This window comes from Maylandia zebra, linkage group LG18 (assembly GCF_041146795.1).
Source record: "Maylandia zebra isolate NMK-2024a linkage group LG18, Mzebra_GT3a, whole genome shotgun sequence".
In the NCBI taxonomy this organism is placed as follows: Eukaryota; Metazoa; Chordata; class Actinopteri; order Cichliformes; family Cichlidae; genus Maylandia; species Maylandia zebra.
In genome coordinates, this window is record NC_135184.1 from 18,801,677 (window position 1) to 18,818,568 (window position 16,892).

Sequence of the window (16,892 nt, forward strand, 5' to 3'; positions counted from 1 at the left end):
TTTTGAGCCACATCAAAACATTATACAAGCAGCATAACCACAAGATATCTTGATGTGAAATAGTAAATATTATCACATTACACGGTGGGGGCAGAGTAATGTGACTCATTGTGAACTCAGTGAACTCATTGTCATGTTCAAGAAACCAGTTCATTCATTTGGTACTAAGAGGTACCGAGTGTGCCAAGAAAACATCCCCCACACCATTAGCTCACTACCATCAGCCTGAATCATTGATACAAGGCAGGATGAGTCTTTCATGTTGTTTACCCCAAATTCTACAATCAGAACTCAAGACTTAGACCAGGCGGTGTTTTTTTTAATCTTCTGTTGTCCAACTTTGGTAACTCTGTTTCAATTATAGCCTCAGTTTCCCATTCTTAGCTGACAAGAGTGGCACCTGGTGTGTTCTTTTGCTGTGTAGCCCATCTGCTTCAAGGTTTGACATGTTTTGCATTCAAAGATGCTCTTCTGAATATCTTGGAGTGGTTCTTGGAGTTGCTGTTGTCTTCCTACCAGCTCTTTGGCATCAATAAGGTATTTTCACCCAGAGAACTGCTGCTCACTGGATATTTTTTCTTTTTCAGCCCATTCTCTATAAACCCCAGAGATGGTTGTGTAGGAAAATCCCAGCAGATCAGCAGTTTCTGAAAGACTCAACATCCAATAACTATGCCATGTTAATTTCAGTGCTCAGTTTGACCTTCAGCAGGTTGTTTTTAACCATGTCTGTAAATGCATTGAGTTGCTGCCATGTGATTGGTTTCATTTAAAAATGATAAATCATTTCATAAGACAGCTCAGTACTTAAGCTTTGAGCAAATGTCACAAACTGCATCGTAATGAACATTTATTTCCAATTAGTCACATAATGAGTGTCGAATAACAAACTTTTTCCTCTACAACCGTTTCCATTTCCTCTACAAACAAGCTGAACAATTAACAAAAAAGTGTTTTTGGTTTCTCACTTGGCTGTAACGCTGTCATGAAGTGTGGATCTGGCAAATGTGTTAGTAGCACATTTTTAGCTTCTCTGGGGACAGGCACATCTATGAATGCTCTGGATATTTGTGAATTCCAGGCTTTGGCAGTGTCCGCAGACAAGCGAGGAGAAATTAGTCCAGCAATGCTTCTTTTAGCTGACCTAACCCAGAGTTATAGATTATAATGTAATAGTAGAATTTATAACCATGACCTAGCTTTTTTTTTTCTTGATATTCTCATATTTGAACTGGATGAAGATAATGTGATTCTCTCATGTGCAAACATGATAACATCTCTCTGCTCACTGCATCTTTTTACTCTTGTTTTCTTCATCAAAATACACGTAAAATCACTCAAATTTTGTCCAGCGCTGACCTAAAAATGTATTCAGTTTTGTTTTGTTTTTTAAGACTAGTGCAACCCCATGATGTCTCATGCTCCCTCAACCACTCTTTTACGATTTGAACCCAGCGAATCCTGGCAGTGTCATCTATAAATATGCCTGTGCCACCAGTAAAAGAAAACTCCACTGGTAGAAACACCTTTTTTGGCAAATAATGTTTCTGAACCTAAACTTGACCACCTGAAGCAACTCCAAATCAAAACACCACCACAGGCTTGTAAAGCAAGCGCTAGTCACAAGGGGTGCATTGCTTCATCCAGCTCTCTTCTTACTCTGATTTAACCTTCACAGTGAAACAGGTCAAATCTGGAATCATCAAACCACATGAGCTTTTTCCATTGCTCCAGGGTCCAATCTTTATGTGGCAAACTGAAGCCTGTTTTCCAGATTAGTCTCACTGATGAGTGTTTTTCTTAAGTCTACACAGATGTTTATTGCCAATCCCTTCAGATCTCTTTGCAGTGTATGTGTCGAAATATAGTCGTGAGTTCCATATTTCTTCTTAAAAGATGATAGTTTACCACTATCTTTGAACTGTTATTATAATAGTTTCAGCAGTCTCCTTAGTTGTTTTCATCGTTTAATGCTGGCCAATAATTTAGTTACTCACTGTCCCGTTTAGAGTTAAATAACTTGTTGCCAGCTGAAACATATTAATTAATGCAACCAATGGGTGACTGAGTTTGTAGGACCAAAAGAAGTTACGTTCCTTGAATGCAACTAGTTGTTGTTTATTTATATAACTGAGTTATTATTTTTTCCATATGTAGTAGAGTTGAGTGATCATGTGACTTTAACAAAATATGACAATTAGTAATTTTTGTGAGCTTTTTTTTTTTTTTTTGGTTTAACTAGCTCACAAAGAAATTTAGGTTACATTTACCAAAGAGAAGTCACACTTCCTCTTTAAAAGCTGGGCTATGGCAGGCAAGCATAGTCCTAACAAGCTGGTTAGTCTTTGTAACAGTGAAGCCGACAGTTTTCACTCTAAAAATGTCCATCCATCCGGTTTTTACCGCTTCTCTGGTTTTGCGACCCGAACCTGGTTAGGCATATCTATATAGATATGCTAATATGCCTGTATATGTAGCAGCCATATGTCTATGCCTATTACGTTTAAATGAATGGGTGTATTAATCTTTTATTCATACCTTTTTTAACTCAACCATTCAACATCATATCACAGTTTTGAATCTTTTTCAAAAGTTTTATTATTTAGACTTCCTTTTTTCAGCTTATTTATAATTCAGTTTGATTATTTATAATTCAGTTTCCTTCTCCTCTCCTCTTTTCTCCTTGACACTGATGTTTCTTTGAGTCGCATACAAACAAGTATATCTCTGCAGTCTCATCACACCTGGAATTTCTTTGCTTTTGATTCCCTCTCTCTGTTTCTCTGTGCCCTCAGTGTGTGCATCTCGCTGCCAGAAGTTCTTGATCTCACGGGTGGGGGAGGACTGGATCTTCCTCATTCTGCTGGGGCTACTCATGGCTCTGGTCAGCTGGGTGATGGACTATGCCATCGCCTTCTGCCAAGAAGGTAGGAAAGAGATGCATACCAAAAACGAGAGAGAGATGCTTGAAAGACTGGACAGACAGCAAATGTGATGCTGTTCTCACAGGGGCGGCATTAAACCTCGAAGAGTTAGGCTTCATATGAACGGCTAAGAGGTGCATTGTGAAGACAATTTAATTGTGATGAAATATTGGTTCATAATATTTAGAAATCACGGTTTCTATTCACATTTCAAACAAACTGGGATTTTACAAACATCTGTGATGTGAATAGAAACTATACAGTATTTGATACAAAAAATTCCCAAAATCTCACAATAAATTATAATAAACCAGATTATTTTTCCTGACATTTCTTTCCTAAAAGTGTTCAAACAAAACCAAAACTTGTAAAAAATAAAATAAAATGAAAAGGTTGACACATCATTAACTTTAACAAAACACTACTCAGCCATGACTGAGCAAACACGCCATCTTTTCCGCCCATGCTGATGTTTTCCAGCGCATCCTCTCTGAGCATCAGAACATTTTTGAAAAGATCTTTTTTTCAGGTACGAGTGAAAAAAATAGATGGCGAAATACACAGCTGGCTTAGTTTAGTAGCTTTCGTTTTTTTTCCTCTGTTTTTGAAACTGTAAATTTGCTCGTAGGATGAAAGAGGAGTTGCTGAGGGTGAGGAAATCAAAGGCAGAGATTTGAGGTTAGAGCACAGAGAAGCAGTCGAAGAGAAGAAGAAGAGAAAAGGAGTCACAGAAAATTAATTGGGAATAGTTTTTGACTAGTTTAGTTTTGTACTGCATGATACTGAAATGAAGTTCCTTATATATGTGTGTGTGCAGCACAGAAGTGGATGTACGGTGGACTGGACAGTAACTTGCTTCTGCAGTACATTGCCTGGATCAGCTATCCTGTAGTCCTCATTACTTTCTCTGCAGGATTCACACAGATACTTGCGCCTCAGGCTGTGGGTAAGACATGCACACAGAATGTGGACATAAACATATGTATTTATATTCAAATTCTAATTCATGGTCTTATTTCTGTGTAATTGGCTCTGTAGTGCTCCATAAGGGCTCCAAGGACATGTGCTGTATGTCTTAGTGATTGCATCTGCAGGAAATCCATTAAATATAGCTCTGATGAGATGTGCATACTAAAACTATATGAATATCAATCAGCTTTTCCCCTTACTGTCTCCTCTTGCTCTTCATTTATTCCCCCACCCCCCTCTGTGTAATTGCTTTCTTTCAACTCATCTTTTCTCTGCACTGCATCATCCCACCTGGCATCTTTTCATGTCTCAGGTTCAGGTATTCCAGAGATGAAGACCATACTCAGGGGGGTGGTCCTGAAGGAGTATCTGACTTTTAAGACCTTTGTTGCCAAAGTGATTGGTCTGACCTGCGCGCTGGGTAGTGGAATGCCTCTGGGGAAGGAGGTAGAGAGTTTACTTTTCCCCTAGCCTTCACCCATTAGAGTCTTCTTGGCTTCACAAATTACAACCAATGAATTAAAGGCTTTTTTGTAGGTCTGGAAGATTTAATAATGTTCTCTCTTCTAGTCTCATTAAAGTCAGAGCTGTCAAAATAAAAGTGTGATTTACTGCTAATAGCAGTTACATTTCCCATCCAGGGTGTAATAAAGCAGTTTGAATCTGCATCTGAGCGTGGTTTAATCGTGCAAAGGTTTTTGAATAATGCTCTTGATCTTGGAGGCAGCATGCTCTGCTTAGTCTTTAAGTGTGCTTTTAGTCGTGTCCTGTCTTCTAACATCTGCCTTTCTCTATCCTCCCTCACAGGGACCCTTCGTTCATGTTGCCAGTCTGTGCGCCGCTCTCCTGAGCAAATTTATGGCTGCTGTTTTTGGTGGGATTTACAAGGTGAGGATGGAGAACAACTGATATGCAGATGTCCCAGCAGACTGCAGCACAGCACTGTGTTTGAGGGCTTTCCGCTTACTTCTATAAAAAGTGTCATGTTATCGTCTGTGATAAAATCTAATTTATGAGTTCTCGTATGTCTGCAGCTCAAGTCCACAAATGTTTTCAGTCAGATTGAGCCTCTGATTTTAATTAAACAGGAAAGCTGTTTTTGGCTCTTTACAATAATTTTTAAAAAAGCTTGAAAAATTGGTGTGAAAACTTTGAAATGTATTTCTGTCTTCTATTCATCAATCATCATCACTAGTTGTTAATTTGACCCCTTTTGTGCTCACATTCAGCTGCAGAGTCACACATGCTGATATTTGTAGTGAGATCTGTTTAGATCCTAACTTTAGCCTCAATATTGGGGAGTGTTTGTTTCCCCAAATTTATGAGTGGGGAAAAGTGAAAGAGCCACTTCCTTACATTACTATCAGAAGCACTACAACAACAGATTCATTGTAAAGATAACTGTCACTGGTCTAAACTGTATGAAGGGTCACTACAGGTCATTGCTGCCAAAGACCAGTCAGTGACCCCCCCCCCGGCAACCTCCAGTCGCTAGGGAAAAATGCGTATTTCCTGGTTGGTCGTGATGTGGTTGCAGGCATTGGCTAGGGTACTATCTGTAGCAAAGAGAGTGCTGCACCAAAACCCTCCTTGTGATTGCTTTTGCCACTAGTTGAGTAAAAGTTGCACCTTTTGAAATGTGTTGGATTTATTAATCCTTTATTTATCCAGGTAAAAAATCTCATTGAGATTAAAAATCTCATTTCCAAGAGAGACCTGGATGAAGTGATGAAGCATAATTTGAAGGCAGGGAGTCTAAAGGGTGCTAGTTTAACTAAGTTAAACTTTTTAGTGCATAACGAGAGCTCGATAACTTCTCACAAGAAGTGGTGGCCCTCCCTCACCTTATCACGCTGCCACTTCAAGACCAGCAGGGGTTTCAGAGGGGCATAATGAGTTACAAATGAACTCGTTAAATTACATGATTGTTAAATTAGAAAGTGAAGTAAGGATTAATTAATATTTAGTTTTATTTATATAGTTTTAACTCATAACAACAGTCATATTAAGCCACTTTCAATTGTAAGGTAAAGACTATAAGATATAAGATTGGTTGGGAATGGTGGGAAGGAAGAACTCCCCAATAAGAGGAAGAGACCTGCAGCAGAATCAGGTTGAGGAAAGGGCAGCAGATGATATTACAAACTACGAAAAAAAGAAAACACAAGTTAATGATCTTTAGTAGTGGCTTAACATGAACGAGAAGTAAAAAAAAAAGTGGTGGGGGGGTTCTTAGTAGTACCTGTGCGATGCTAGCTAAATCACTGTGACTTTTATTGTCTTCAGTAATTAACTAACACAATAAAACAGACCAGTCAGATTTTCATGTATGTTGGAACTTTTTTTTGGAAACCTGGACTGTAAACGTGCCTGTCATTGAAGGTCAACTTCTATTGTTTAAATGTGTTATAGGCTATAAATCAAATGGTAATGACAGTGAACATAAAAGGTTCAGACATTTTCATAGTGCATGTTTGAGGTGTATTTTTTCATTTCTAAAAAAAAATCATTTATATAACACAAGTCAGTGGGTTACATAGTTACAAGATGCAACAAAGTATTGCACTGATCCAATACCAAGTCCCCGAGAATGAGCCTAAAGCTAAACTGAGCTAAACTACTTTATCATTTCTGTGTGTAAACTCAAACCAGCAGACGAAGAGCTTACATGTAAGTGTGTACCACGCTTTGCTGAGAGTGCCACTGATATGTGCACATACACGTTAACTCACACAAGTGGGAGGCAAATAAAGGCAAATGTGGAATAAATCATGTAAATCCTTAAGCCTGTAATTTCATGATTTATCACCTTCCTCCTTATTTGAGTATAATCACTGTGAAGGGCGAATAACACACGCACATGCAGTTTTTATTTGAAAAATCTTTGACATTTCTTCGACTTTCTGCCGTTCCCCAGGACGGACTCTCACCTCCACTCATGTGAGACTTCACCCTGAGCTTCTGTCTATTTCTCCACTGGATACTGTGATGTGCCTCTCCTCCTTGCATCAACAGCCACATCAGCGTGGAGGAAGATAGGCTGCAGTGATGTGAAGGAAGAAAAACACGTGTCAGCACAGTTAGAACGACTCAAATAGTGCAGGGACCACTAAACCTAATCAGTCTGGGAAAATGTTAATTCAGTTCACAGTAAAATCAGGATTGTTTGCTGAAGCTCATTTGCTGCTTGTTTGGGTCTGCTTGCTTTGAATAATAACTTGGATGTCTTCCAGGAGGAAGATAAAAAAAACATACATTTAAAAAAAGGTAACCACTACACTCACACATGTCTGTCCTCTTTTCACTTTTACTGCTAAAGGAAGAGCCCTTTGAAGGAAGCAAGGTACGAATGCATGACTCGGATAGTTTCTTTATTTCCAATCCCATCAACATTAATTCAAGCTGTCCATTTGAGAGCTGAGACAGATTGATGTCTTTCCATTTGTCTGCGCTGTGTTAGATTCTGTTCAGTGAACCATCGCAGAGAGGCATCATTCTGTGTTGCTTTTGCTTCGACACAAACATCTCATTTCATGATTTCAACCCTCAATCATGGTTTTTCAGTTATAGCCTCCCATCAAACTCCAATCATATATAAGTAATCTTGTCGAATGTGTGCAAACAGCAGCTTTGCAGTCAAACTGCTGCGTTTGTAAAATAAAACTGGTTCTGGATGTACGTTTGTGGCATTTGCAAATAAACGTGCACCTCTTGGGATTTGAATGTGTGTGTATTTGCTTGAATGCACTGCTCTGCGTGTATTGGTATGTGCGTGTATCTGACCCTTGTTGGACAGAATGAGTTGAGGAACACGGAGATGCTGTCGGCTGCCTGTGCGGTGGGTGTGGGCTGCTGCTTTGCTGCTCCTATTGGAGGTAAGTCAACACGACTGTAGCCTCTGATTGAACTGGATTTAATTATGTGAGACATTTACAGGAGCTAATTAGATGAAGAGAATATTTACCCCACTAGCAGCCGAAGATGCCAGTCTTAGCCAGTATATTTGTCTAAATCCAAGGTTCTCAAAGTCTGACTCTCAGTCTAATGGCTGTCCATAGGAAGGAATATTGCGCATTTCATTCATTAACAGCTTATGTCATCCTATGATACAGCAGCACATAACAAGCCCAACTCTTCTCTCCAGCTTTAGCACTTTTCTTTTAATGCTTGATGTCAAAATGCATGTTTTTAGGCTACACGTGAACATGCCATGAGGTTAAAATATTTATTAATACAGTTGTGGTCAGACATTTACACATACTCATCATGGCTATGACAGTCATGCTAATTTTGGCCTTTTAATGATTTCTTTGAACTGTACTGTTTTTTTACAGAGTGGAGTGAGTGTACGGCATACACCGTTTCTAGCTAAAAAAAAGTCTGCAAACACTCCTCTTCAAATGCTCTTTTCAAGCTTTGCTGGAGTTTTAACCTCTTCAGACCTTTTCCTCTCCTTCACGCGCTCCTTAATTGGGTGAAGTTGAGCCAGAAACTTTGCTCTATTTGTCATTTAGTTAGGAGAACTTAATTGGTAGACTGACACGTTCTGGTCTTCTCCAGGATCCCAATTAACCATATTACACACAGCATTTTAAATTGGGTTGTAACCACAAAACAACCCATCTTATACAGCCACATATAGATTAAGATATGTGTAACACCATATTTGGTCCTGAGGGTACACACGTCTTCTTTTAGGTGCTCCACTTTGATTGATTGATTGATTGATTGATTGATTGATTGATTGATGGGCTTAAACCCACATGACTATATGACCCAACCTACTGTATGTATGCCTCTTTGGCTTTATATGTGTATTTGAATGATCACTTATTTTGTTTTTCTTTTTACTACTTAATACCAATCCTCTTTAACTGCTGTCGGCAACATATTTATTTTGATAGACCGCCACAGCTCTAACAGTGAAGTCAGCACTGCTGAAGTTTTAACACCTTCAGCTCTTCCGTTCTCACCGTTTTAGCAGACTAAACCTTCCTCATACTGATAAATTAAGTTGGCTTCAAGTTCAAATGTAAATCTACCGTATTCACTGATGGTTAATATACAGTCCCATGTGAAACTACATTAAAACTTTAAAAACTGCTTTTCATTCAGAGAAGCAAACTCTGTCAGCTGCCAAATGCTCATGTGTCCATGAATGTTAATGTTTCCTGTAACTTTAGATAACCTTTTGAGCATTGTTATCAACTTTTACTTGATCAACTCTTTAAATTACTTTGAAAGTGATCTAAATGATATTTTATAATACTAATGCACCAAACTATAACATGAAAACAGTGAGGAATTGTTGTACTTAGCGTTAAACATACAGATAATTCTCAAATTTGTGGTGCTTTTGGCGACTTCGAGCAGCTGAGGAGCTTCTGCTCTGCAGGAGCTGATAGGGATCAACGTGGGTTAAAAAAGAGTGATTATTAGATTTATGTCTTTAAATGGATGACGTTGTGTCATAGTGGTCCTGTTTAACTGTTGGCTGTTGATACTTGTGGTGCAGCGGGGATTAGGATTATGTTTTCTCAAGGGTGAAGATCATAATCATCCACATTAGAGCCACGTTAAAATCCTCAGATTAAAGTGGTTTTCCGTGGATGCTCACATGATGAATCATACTTGGTATCACTCGGTGGTTGTTCTGCATTCGACTGCATCTTACCATCTTCTTCAACAGATGGACTCGCCCACTTATGCAAATGCTAAAATTTCCATTTTTTTCCCCTGAGAACTTCAAGTACTTCTCGACCTTTGCTCTAATTGTTCATTATTAGGGTGAATTTCCATCTTCTGCTTCATTATAAGATTTTTTGTTAGACCTTATTTTCTTCTTTCTTAATTGACGTTCTTCATGAGTCGGGTTGTTCAAAAGGTTTTAATTGTCGTGTGAATTCACTTCTGTGTTTGAAATTTGCTTGCTAAATAAAGGTGCCCATTCTTTCACAGCGGTTTGAATAGAGTGACATGTTCTTTAGCATTTTAATCTATGCTTAATGACAATGACAAGACTAATAAAAGCTGTAAAGAGGACCTTAAGTTATAATTATTTTGATCAATGTCTTCTCGTCTGCATCATTTGAGCCATATAGAATGGATGCTTGTGGCCACAAGCGACAAGAGGAACTTGTTTTTGGGGCGTGATTGACACCCTGTCTCATTTATTTAGAACGACTAGACAAACTCATACTGACAACAGTACAGTATGTACTGCACATTCACCGAGACACGATTCATGTAGCTGTGTGGCATTTCCAAACAAGCAAACAAACAGGTCCTGCGAGTTAGAAATCTTTGTTGGGTTTTTTGCAAAATGCTGAAAATCCATGAGAAAATAACAAAAGATTATAGCCGTGATGATCAGAGCTGAAGTATTTAATTGATTCACTGAGTCACTGAAGCTAAATATGCAGCTACTGTGGTATTTTTGTGTTTTTCTAAAATGTTATAGACTACATGAATCAGTTAAGGAAGGTCACGATTTATAGAGATCATCTGATAGTTAAATAATTATAAGGTGAAAGCCTGAGAATAGCTCTTTGCTAGAATATCTGATATTAAAATAAAGTTGAGAATTTGCTGCTTTCTTGACTGCAGTTGGGCTCTGGGAACGGCTCACTCTCTGTATGTATGTTTGTGCGTTGCAGGGGTGCTGTTCAGTATTGAGGTCACGTCAACATTTTTTGCTGTGAGGAACTACTGGAGGGGCTTCTTCGCTGCCACCTTCAGCGCCTTCATATTCAGAGTGCTTGCTGTCTGGAATCAGGAGGAAGGTAAAGTACAAAACAGAAACAGACTCTTCCAGTTCTGTTTCAAGAAAAATATCATAATATGCAATTAAACGAGTTAATTTAAACTCACCGACCCTTTCATTAGGTACATCTATTCAACTGCTCGTTAAAATAAATCTAATCAGCCAGTCACGTGGAAGCTACTCAGTGCATTTAGGTATCTAAACATGGTCAAGACGACCTGCTGGAGCATCAGAATGGGGAAGAAAGGTGATTTAAACAACTTTAAATGTTGCATGTTTGTCAGTTCCAGACTGATGCTCAGAGTACTTCAGAAACTGCTGATCTACACAATCCACACAACTACCTCTAGGGTTTACAGAAAATGGTCTGAAAAAGCAAAAAAAATATCTAGTGAGAGGCAGTTCTGTGGGCGAAAATGCCTTGTTGATGTCAAAGGTCAAAGGAGAACGGCCTGAATGCTTCAAGCTGACAGGAAAGCAACAGAAACCCCAACAAACACTTATTACAACCAAGACATACAGAAGAGCATCTCGGAAATTTACATCATGTCAGTCATTGAAAGAGAGCGCTGAAGCAGCAGAAGACCACACCAGGTGCTGCTTCTGTCAGCTAAGAACTGGAAACTGAGGCTACGATTTACTCAGGCTCACCAAAACTGGACAATAGAGGATTGGATAAATGTTGTCTAGTCTGATTTATCTTAATTTCTGATGTGACCTTCAAATCATAGGGTTAGAATTCAGCATGGACAACATGGAAGCATGGCTCCATCCTGCCTTTTATCAGTGATTGAGGCTGGTGGTGCTAGTGTAATAGTCTTTTCTCTACTGTCTTTGCGCACGACACCACGGCCAACCTGAACATTGTTGCTGATCATTTCCACCATGTCACAAAACTCAAATCATCTCAAAATTATTGTCCCTGAACATGACACTAAGTTCATTGTACTCAGATGACCTCCTTTGGGATGTGGTAAAACAGGGGATTCACATCATGATGGATCAGGATCATCAGGACATGATCAGGATGTGTAGCTGACAAACCCACAGCTACTGTGTGATGCTATCATGTCATGCGAAGTGTTTCCAGCACCTTGTTAAATCTCTGCCATTAAGAATTAATGCATTTCTGAAGGCCAAAGTGGATCTCTTTCATATAAAAGGGTGAACTTAATCGAAAAGGGAACCCCTTTCCAATTCAATTTAACAAGTTACTAGGTGTACCTAACATGGTGGCTACTTTAATGAGACTCTATATAAAATGTAATTCAGTATATATAAGTATATCTTTAAGAGGCGTGATGAGGTAAGTGGTTGTCTTTAGTGGTTCAGTTTAAAAGCCAGTTTTCATTCATAACAGATTGCTGTATAGCAGAGTGAGAACAGTCTTCTTTTTCTCAGAGACCATCACTGCTCTCTTTAAGACCCGTTTCCGTCTGGACTTCCCGTTTGACCTTCAGGAGCTGCCAGCCTTTGCCATACTGGGGTGAGTGTGTTTCTCTGGACTGGCGCCACATTAAACGGAGCCCTGATCCCCAAGCAGCTTCTGTTACTGAGGAGATCTGAGCTCCTTTTCTGCCGTTCTCCCAAGTCTTTTAAGAGTCTGAAGGTTGATTTGTATTCGATGAACGGGGCATGAAATTAACTTTTTACTCTGCTGATTACAAGCAGAGGCTCGGTCCAGATCAGAACGTGCCAAATGTGATTTGTTTGATGTATCTTCATGGAGAGAAACGATGAATTAACATCGGTTGGCTTCCTTGAAAAGAGCTTCCAACTGTGACTGACTTAACCAGGCATAGCAAAACTGTAGCTTTGTTTCATTTGTGGTAATTCTTTTTCCATGTGGCTGCTTTTGTTTTGCACCACAATGCTGTTCTGTTTTACCTTCAACAGGCCAAACAAGCCGTGTCTCTGTGTGTGTGTGTGTGTGTGTGTGTGTGTGTAGGATTGCGTGTGGTTTTGGGGGAGCTCTGTTTGTCTACCTGAACCGGCTGATAGTCGAGTGCATGAGGAAGCAGAAGACAATTAACAAGTTCTTGCTGAGGAAGTAAGTATCTCACCCCAGTCTTACACAAAATCATTAAACATTTGTAGATTCATAGACCCAACGTCCCCTTGCCCAGCTTAAAGGAACAGTTTGACATATTTGGAAATTACTCACAGAGTTTGATGAAACGATTAATACTGCAACTGCTAGCAGAAAGCTAGCTTAACTGAGACTGGAAACAATGACTGTGGATCTTTCACAGGGTACTGAAACTAGCTAACCAACTCATCTAAAGCTGACTAATGTATAACATCGTTTTTTTCATGCTCTTACTCTGAGGCACAAACTGTCTCACAAACTCACAAACCTGCTGTGAGTTGTACACACACTTTTTCCCTCATCCATCTTCTTTCAGCTGGTCCCTTTATGAGGCTCTAAAGCACTTCATCTGCTTCCATCTCACCCTGCACTTAGCATCCTGTCACACTAACCCTCTGCATGTCCTCCTTCGCCACATCCATGAATTCTTTACCAGACATGTCCACTGTCCCTCATCTGCACATGTCCAAACAATCTCAGCCTTGGCTCTCTAACTTTGTCTCCAAACCACTGATTTACATATTTCTAATTCTGTCCATCCTGCTCGCTCCCAGCTCTGCCACCTCCAGCTCAGCCCTCTGTCTTTTTATCAGGTCTCACTACCATCTTGTAAAGCTTTTCTTTAACTCTTGCTGCTGTTCTTCTGTCACAAATCACCCCTGAAACTCATCTCCACCCTCTCCACCCGGCCTGCACTCTCATCTTTGTCTCTCTTGTGTGCAGTCCTTTGCTTTGAATGGCTGACCCCAGGTATTTCAACTCCACCTTCACTACTTATGCTTCACTGCTACACAAGTTACATCTGCCTCCCTCTCATCTACATACGTATATTCTGTCTTACTTCTACTGACTTTCATTCCTCTTCTCTACGGAGCATACCTCCACCTATCCAGAGTTTTCCGCCTGCTTCTTACTCTCACTACAGAACACAATGTCATCTGCAAACATCAGAGTTCACAGAAAGTCCTGCCTGACCTCATCTGTCAACCTATCCAACATCACTGCAAACAAGAAGGGCCTCAGAGGAGATCCCCGGTGTAATCCCACCCCCACCTCCTCATACATGTCCTACACCACCCTCACATACTTTTCTCCCACTCCACAAAGACACAGTGCAATTCCCTGTTACCTCCTCAAAGCAAACACTGGATCTGTATGAATTCATACTGCTGCTCATTGATCGTCAGCTCTCTTCTCAGCCTAGCCATACTTTCATGGTATGCCTCATCAACTTTTTCCCACTGTAGTTACTATAGCTCTGCACATCCTGCTTGTTCACGAAGGTACCAGTACACTTAATCTCCTTATCTGGTTAAAAGGTCCACTACCCTCTCTTCTAGACATCTCCATAGTCCCAGAGTGCCGTGCTTCATCTTCTTCAAAGCTGCTGTCAGTTCATCTTTATTGGTCTCTGCACTTCCTAATTCACTACCTTTCCTCCATCCGTCCTCATCACTCTCATTTTCTTCATCATCTCCTCAAAGTATCATTCTTCCCGCTCAACTATTTTCACTTTTATCCATACAAAACTAAAGTTTTACAGCATATGAAGAAAGTCTTTCAAATAACTTATTGTAAAACAGCAACTTTTCAGGTTGATGTTTTGACTTGTGTACAAAGGAGCCAAATAAAGACAAAGCTTGTAAATCTAGGAGCTTTGAGTGCAAGGCTAGCTGTTTCCAACATAGACTGTATGTAAAAGATGGACATGGCAAGTGTCGGCTCATTTGGAAGCCTCAAGCTGAGCATTTTTGGGTGTCACCATCTGTGGGAACTGGGAAGCTATAAAATGAGTATCATGTTGTATTCAAGAGGACATAAACTAGTGACTGAAATCATAAATTCATTAGGCATTTTACTACAAGCTTAATTTTCCACTAGTCTTTTTTACAACCCTCTGTGGGAAATAGGGGGGGGGAAAGCACTTTGTGTTGTTTTTTTTATTTTCAGACTGCACTGTTCTGTCCGTCATATATATATAATTATACTCTTTAGTTTCCAGTCTTTATACTCAGTTAAGCTATCATCTGTTGGCTTTAACTTCATATTTAACAAACTGAAATAATAACAGTATTATGATCTTCTCATCTTACTCTGCCTTAAAACCAATAAGCATATGTCAGATATTAAAGACACATCTAAAAACACAACCACACACACTGACACATTTTAGCTGGTTAAACTCTAACTAAACACAAGGATCATGAACATCCTGCCCATGTGCTCCTATGCTTCTATTTAAAATTGGCCTCACACTCTATGTCACAAAGCTAATGTAGTCCTGGGAAATGTAGGTAAATCTCTTGTATGAATTGGGTCAGTTTCACACACGTCATCGGGAGCTATTTATACACTATCTCTCTCTTTCCACACCACCAAGAAACTAGGTATGCACATACAGTGTGTCAAGCACACTCATTAATGACCCCACAGTCCATCTCTTCCTGTCAGGCGTCTGGTGTATCCTGCGCTTGTCACCCTGCTGATCTCCACACTCACGTTCCCTCCGGGCTTCGGACAGTTCATGGCTGGACAGGTGAAAAAATACTTTCACACTCCTTTGACAGTATGGAAGCATGCGATGACTGTTGTGAGATGATTGATGGTCATTTTAAATGAAGCCTACATAAAGGCTTCAAGAGGGCTTAAAGGCTATTCCCAAAGCACGGGGACAGATGTAGTCTAATCACTGGGAATCAGAAAAGGAAGACTGCAGCAAGATCTTAATTTTTATTTATATATAATTTTTTTTATTTATTTCAGCAGTGTAACTCTGTATCTGGGAGTGGAGTGGGGATGCTCCAGAACTTTTCTTCAGTATTAAAAGCAGCTGTCAGTTCAATTCTATTTCATTTTTATCGCACCAAATCACAACAACAGTTGCCTCAAGGCACTTCATATTGTAAAGTAACAATCCCAACAATCAGAAGACCCCCTACGAGCAAGCACTTTGCAACAGTGGGAAGGAAAAACTCTCTTTCTACAGGAAGAGATAGGAGAACGACAGGAAAAAAGACACACTGTAGAAGTCACATATTATTATTATTATTATTAAATAATTATTAAATACAAAGTGATGTATAAACACATAGTGAGTAAAAAGAGATGAAGAAGAAGCACTAGGTCCATCATGGGAAGCCCCAGCAGGCTAGGCCTATTGCAGCATAACGCCATACGCCTAACGGTCTGCTTTTTTAAAAACAACAGTTTTGAGCTTAATCATAAAAGTAGAGAGGGTGTCTGTCTCCTGAATCCAAACTGGGAGCTGGTTTCACCTCCCATTGTACTTTTAAACATCCTAGGGGCCACAAGTAAGCCCACTGCCTGAGACTGAAGTGCTTTTTTACGGTGATATTGTAATAGGATATCTCTAAGATAAGATAGGCCTGATTATTCAGGATCTTTTGAGAAGAAGGACGTTAGAATTGATTCTGGATTTAAAAGGGAGCCAATGAAGAGAACCCACTATGGGACAAATATGTGCTCTCTTATACTGTAAAGTACACACAATTGTATGCAGTTTAAACAGAGCTGATAATAGTTCATAATTCAGTCATGTCAGATCAATTCACGCATTTATTTTACAGAGCAGTTACACATCTAATCCAGCAGTCGCCAAACAGCTATCACCACTCTTCTATACGCAGAGCTGTTGAATTTGTGTGGGAGGACTTTTTACCTGGATGTCTATCCTAACATTTGTGCAGCTTCCATAAACAGCTGCTAAATGTAATCACAGCACTTTGAATGACATTGAGAACTTTAATCTCCTTAAAATCCTTCCTCATAAAAAAATGACAAAAACGGTCAGCACTTGGCCATGAAACTGCTCGTGAGTCAGTTTTGTGGTTACTTCTCAGTCTATTGAGATGATTTTGTGTGTAAAAGGGAAAAAAAGTGTAATCTTTGGTGTAATTTGGCACATTTAAAGCACAGATGTCAAAACTTACACATGACGGAGCAAAATTGATCAACACCGTCTCCTCGCAGCCAGTAGACACTGGGTTCGGACCTTCCTGTGTGGAGTTTGCATGTTCTCCCTGTGTCTGTGTGGGTTTCCTACCAGGGCTCAAAGACATGCCTGTTAGGTTAGCTAGTGATTCTAAATAAGCAGGAGGTGTGAATGCGAGAGTGTGTTGTTGTCTGT

The 16,892-nt window shown here is 39.7% G+C and overlaps 1 protein-coding gene across 5 annotated transcripts in view; it reads left to right on the forward strand.

Moving 5' to 3' along the window:
• clcn2a (chloride channel, voltage-sensitive 2a) overlaps positions 1–16,892 on the forward strand; it is a 62,483-nt gene that overhangs the window by 29,578 nt on the left and 16,013 nt on the right. For 4 of the 5 annotated variants that reach the window (XM_023154602.2, XM_023154600.3, XM_024806000.2 and 1 more), the window contains exons 3-12: positions 2,796–2,927; positions 3,742–3,870; positions 4,207–4,340; positions 4,701–4,781; positions 7,213–7,236; positions 7,690–7,768; positions 10,550–10,675; positions 12,058–12,142; positions 12,605–12,706; positions 15,179–15,281. In XM_023154602.2, the coding sequence (XP_023010370.1) occupies positions 2,796–2,927; positions 3,742–3,870; positions 4,207–4,340; positions 4,701–4,781; positions 7,213–7,236; positions 7,690–7,768; positions 10,550–10,675; positions 12,058–12,142; positions 12,605–12,706; positions 15,179–15,281 (995 nt within the window). The remainder of the gene's footprint in view (positions 1–2,795; positions 2,928–3,741; positions 3,871–4,206; positions 4,341–4,700; positions 4,782–7,212; positions 7,237–7,689; positions 7,769–10,549; positions 10,676–12,057; positions 12,143–12,604; positions 12,707–15,178; positions 15,282–16,892) is intronic. The other variant, XM_004542686.3, reaches the window with a different exon arrangement.